Here is a 4,752-nt window from a genome sequence, read left to right as displayed (position 1 = left end):
GGGTACATGGCATATCCTAGGAGGAACCAGGGGCTCAGAGATAGCTTCCTTAAGCAAGTAATGTTTGGACTGAGACTTCATTCATTCATATGCTCAGAAAGGCATTCACTTGTTCAACACATTCCCATCAGAGTTTTGCTATGTGTCAGGCACGATACCAGGACTACAAATGTAGCTGTCATGAAGGCAGACACGTCCCTGTTCTTGTAAAACTTATCATCTAGTGGGGCAGAGACAATAAGCAAGCCAATAGATGAAAAAGGCAAAATATCCAATATTCACACATGCTATGCAGATAAACTAAAATAGGGTGATGTAAAAGAAATCCTCTAGGTGGTTCCTTTAGATTGGGTCACAAGGGAAGCATCTCTAGGAAGTGACATTTCGTGGAGACCTGGAGAGCAAAAAGAAAGCTCCCATGTGAAGAAGATGAGGGAGTGAACATTCCTACAGAGAGAGCACAGCCAGGGCAAAGCCCTTTAATGGGAATGGGCTTGAAGTGTTCAAGGGTGAACCACATGGAGAATATTTAGCTACAGGGCTGTAGTCAGAAGGAGAGGGGCCGGCCGTGCTGCCCCACCATCTGGCCCAGTGGACCCATGAACCAACCGATCCACGCACGGATGAATCTGCCTGCTCTTGAGAGCGCCATGTCTGGTTCCTCCAGCGTTGCCACTATGAAGAAAGTGGTTCAACAGCTCCGGCGGGAAGCTGGGCTCAACTGCGTGAAGGTTTGCCAGGCAGCTGCAGATTTGAAACAATTCTGTCTGCAGAATGCCCAACACGACCCCCTGCTAACTGGTGTATCTTCAAGTACGAATCCCTTCAGACCCCAAAAACTGTTCCTTTTTGTAGTAAAATGAATCTCTGGATGGTTTTCTAAACCACTTTTCATGAACCAGTGAATATTCAAAGGAGAACTAAATTTGAAGCCTGTACAAAAGCTTATTATCCCTATAACACGTGCCATACTATATAAACTTCTACTTTTGTCAGGCCTTAACATCTACCTCTGAATTTTCTTTTTTTTGGAATTTTTCTTTTTCCCTTTTTCAACCAATATCTTATCAATCCTTTTCTTAAAAAACATTTTTATTTTTCATTTTTAGTCATATTCTATCCATAGTAGTTACCTTTATTTTTGGCATATATATATAAGTTCTTCTTTCTTTAAAATTTTGAGATACAGTTTCTTCTAACAGATAAAAACATACCCTAAATCTCCAGTGTACGGCTTTGTTCTACTCTCCTGCCTGATCACATTCTTTTTTTTTTTTAAATCCTCTTCTTTTTTCAAACTTATCAATTCCCTTTTATAAAATTTTTTATAATTTTCATCTTTACAGTCATATTCCATCCCTTCATATCAACCCTTATTTTTGTACATATATAAGTTTTTCTTTCTTTAAAATTTTGGGAGGCATTTTCTCCTACCAGACCAAAATACACCCAAAATCTAGTGTGTGCCACTGATCTATGCACCAGCCTGATCATATTTGATCATATTCTGTTTTTTTTTGGTTGTTCTGTTTTTGTTTTTCTTTTTCCTCTTTCTTTCCCTTTCTTTTCCCCCGGCTTCAGGTCTTTTCTGATTTGTTTAGAGTATATTTTCTGGGGACGTTGTTACCCTGTTAGCATTTTGTTCTCTCATTCATCTATTCTCCTCTGGACAAAATGATAGGACGGAAAAAAATCACCTCAACAAAAAGAACAAGAGGTAGTCCTAACTGCCAGGGACCTACTCAATACGGACATTAGTACGATGTCGGATCTAGAGTTCAGAATCATGACTTTAAAGATACTAGCTGGGCTTGAAAAAAGCATGGAAGTTATTAGAGAAACCCTTTCTGGAGAAATAAAAGAACTAAAATCTAACCAAGTTGAAATCAAAAAGGCTATTAATGAGGTGCAATCAAAAATGGGGGCACTAACTGCTAGGATAAATGAGGCAGAAGAGAGAATCAGTAATATAGAAGACCAAATGATGGAAAATAAAGAAGCTGAGAAAAAGAGAGATAAACAACTACTGGATCATGAGGGCAGAATTCGAGAGATAAGCGATACTGTAAGACGAAACAACATTAGAATAATTGGGATCCCAGAAGAAGAAGAAAGAGAGAGGGGCAGAAGGTATATTGGAGCAAATTATAACAGTGAACTTCCCTAATAGGGGAAGGAAACGGGCATCAAAATCCAGGAGGCTCAGAGAACCCCTCTCAAAATCAATAAAAATAAGTCAACACCCCGACATCTAATAGTAAAACTTATGAGTCTCAGAGACAAAGAGAGAATCCTGAAAGCAGCGCGGGAGAAGAGATCCATAACCTACAATGGTAGAAACATTAGATTGGCAACAGACCTATCCACAGAGACCTGGCAGGCCAGAAAGGACTGGCAGGATATATTCAGAGCACTAAACAAGAAAAATATGCAGCCAAGAATACTATATCGAGCTAGGTTGTCATTGAAAATAGAAGGAGAGATAAAAAGCTTCCAGGACAAACAAAAACGAAAGGAATTTGCAAACACAAAACCAGCCCTACAAGAAATCTTGAAAGGGGTCCTCTAAGCAAAGAGAGAGCCTAAAAGCAACATAGACCAGAAAGGAACACAGACAATATACAGTAACAGTCACCTTATAGGCAATACAATGCCACTAAATTCCTATCTTTCAATAGTTACCCTGAATGTAAATGGGATAAATGCCCCAATCAAAAGACATAGGCTATCAGATTGGATTAAAAAACAAGACCCATCGATATGCTGTCTGCAAGAGACTCATTTTAGACCCAAAGACACCCCCAGATTTAAAGTGAGGGGGTGGAAAACCATTTACCATGCTAATGGACACCAAAAGAAAGCTGGGGTGGCAATCCTTATATCAGACAAATTAGATTTTATTTTTTTATTATTTTTTATAAGATTTATTTGACAGAGAGAGACACAGCGAGAGAGGGAATACAAGCAGGGGGAGTGGGAGAGGGAGAAGCAGACTTCCCGCGGAGCCGGGAGCCCAATGTGGGGCTTGATCCCAGGACCCTGGGATCATGACCTGAGCCGAAGGCAGACGCTTAATGACTGAGCCACCCAAGTGCCCCAGACAAATTAGATTTTAAACCAAAGACTGTAATAAGAGATGAGGAAGGACACTATATCCTACTTAAAGGGTCTATCCAAAAAGAAGATCTAACAATTGTAAATATCTATGCCCCTAACATGGGAGCAGCCAATTATATAAGGCAATTAATAACAAAAACAAAGAAACACATTGACAACAATACAATGGGGCACTTTAACATCCTCCCTCACTGAAATGGACAGATCATCGAAGCAAAAGATCAACAAGGAAATAAAGACTTTAAATGACACACTGGACTTCCACACATTTGGTCCACAAATGGACCAGACATATTCAGAACATTCCATCCCAAAGCAATGGAATACACATTCTTCTCTAATGCCTATGGAACATTCTCCAGAATAGATCACATCCTAGGTCACAAATCAGGTCTCAACTGGTACCAAAAGATTGGGATCATTCCCTGCCTATTTTCAGACCACAATGCTTTGAAACTAGAACTCAATCACAAGAGGAAAGTTGGAAAGAACTCAAATACATGGAAGCTAAAGAGCATCCTACTAAAGAATGAATGGGTCAACCAGGAAATTAAAGAATTAAAAAAATTCATGGAAACCAATGGAAATGAAAACACAACTGTTCAAAATCTTCGGGATGCAGCAAAGGCAGTCCTAAGAGGAAAGTATATAGCAATACAAGTCTTTCTCAAGAAACAAGAAAGGTGTCAAGTACATAACCTAATCCTACACCTAAAGGAGCTAGAAAAAGAACAGCAAATAAAGCCTAAACCCAGCAGGAGAAGAGAAATAATAAAGGTCAGAGCAGAAATCAATGAAATAGAAATCAAAAGAACAGTAGAACAGATCAACGAAACTAGGAGCTGGTTCTTTGAAAGAATTAACAGGATTGATAAACCCCTGGCCAGACTTTTTTTTTTTTTTTCTTTTTTTAAAGATTTTATTTATTTGAGAGCGAGAATGAGAGACAGCATGAGAGGGAGGAGGGTCAGAGGGAGAAGCAGGCTCCCTGCCAAGCAGGGAGCCTGATGCGGGACTCGATCCTGGGACTCCAGGATCATGACTTGAGCCGAAGGCAGTCGCTTAACCAACTGAGCCACCCAGGCGCCCTCCCCTGGCCAGACTTATCAAAAAGAAAAATGACCCAAATCAACAAAATCATGAATGAAAGAGGAGAGATCACAACCAACACCAAAGAAATACAAACAATTATAAGAACATATTATATAAGCAACTCTATGCCAGCAAATTAGATAACCTGGAAGAAATGGATGCATTCCTAGAGATGTATCAACTACCAAAACTAAACCAGGAAGAAACAGAAAACCTGAACAGACCTATAACCACTAAGGAAATTGAAGCAGTCATCAAAAATCTCCCAACAAACAAAAGCCCAGGGCCAGATGGCTTCCCAGGGGAATTCTACCAAACATTTCAAGAAGAATTAATACCTATTCTTCTGAAACTGTTCCAAAAAATAGAAATGGAAGGAAAACTTCCAAACTCGTTTTATGAGGCCAGCATTACCTTGATCTCAAAACCAGACTAAGACCCCATCAAAAAGGAGAATTACAGACCAATATCCTTGATGAACATGGATGCAAAAATTCTCACCAAAATACTAGCCAATAGATCCAACAGTACATTAAAAGGATT

At 39.5% G+C, this 4,752-nt stretch overlaps 1 protein-coding gene across 1 annotated transcript; it reads left to right on the top strand.

Moving 5' to 3' along the window:
• Positions 1-649: 649 nt before the first annotated feature.
• LOC123848653 (guanine nucleotide-binding protein G(I)/G(S)/G(O) subunit gamma-5-like) lies at positions 650-988 on the top strand. Its single transcript, XM_045881342.3, has one exon. The coding sequence runs from the start codon at positions 651-653 to the stop codon at positions 861-863; it is 213 nt and encodes a 70-aa protein (XP_045737298.1). The 5' UTR covers position 650; the 3' UTR covers positions 864-988.
• Positions 989-4,752: the final 3,764 nt, after the last annotated feature.

This window comes from Mirounga angustirostris, unplaced genomic scaffold (assembly GCF_029215605.1).
Source record: "Mirounga angustirostris isolate CCGP_5_RB_7025 unplaced genomic scaffold, mMirAng1.0.hap1 SCAF_2, whole genome shotgun sequence".
Taxonomy (NCBI): Eukaryota; Metazoa; Chordata; class Mammalia; order Carnivora; family Phocidae; genus Mirounga; species Mirounga angustirostris.
This window is presented reverse-complemented; position numbering and strand designations above follow the sequence as displayed.

What these genes read in the sequence shown, in the direction of transcription:
- LOC123848653 (XM_045881342.3), top strand. Translation starts at nt 651, where the DNA reads ATGTCTGGTTCCTCCAGCGTTGCCACTATGAAGAAAGTGGTTCAACAG.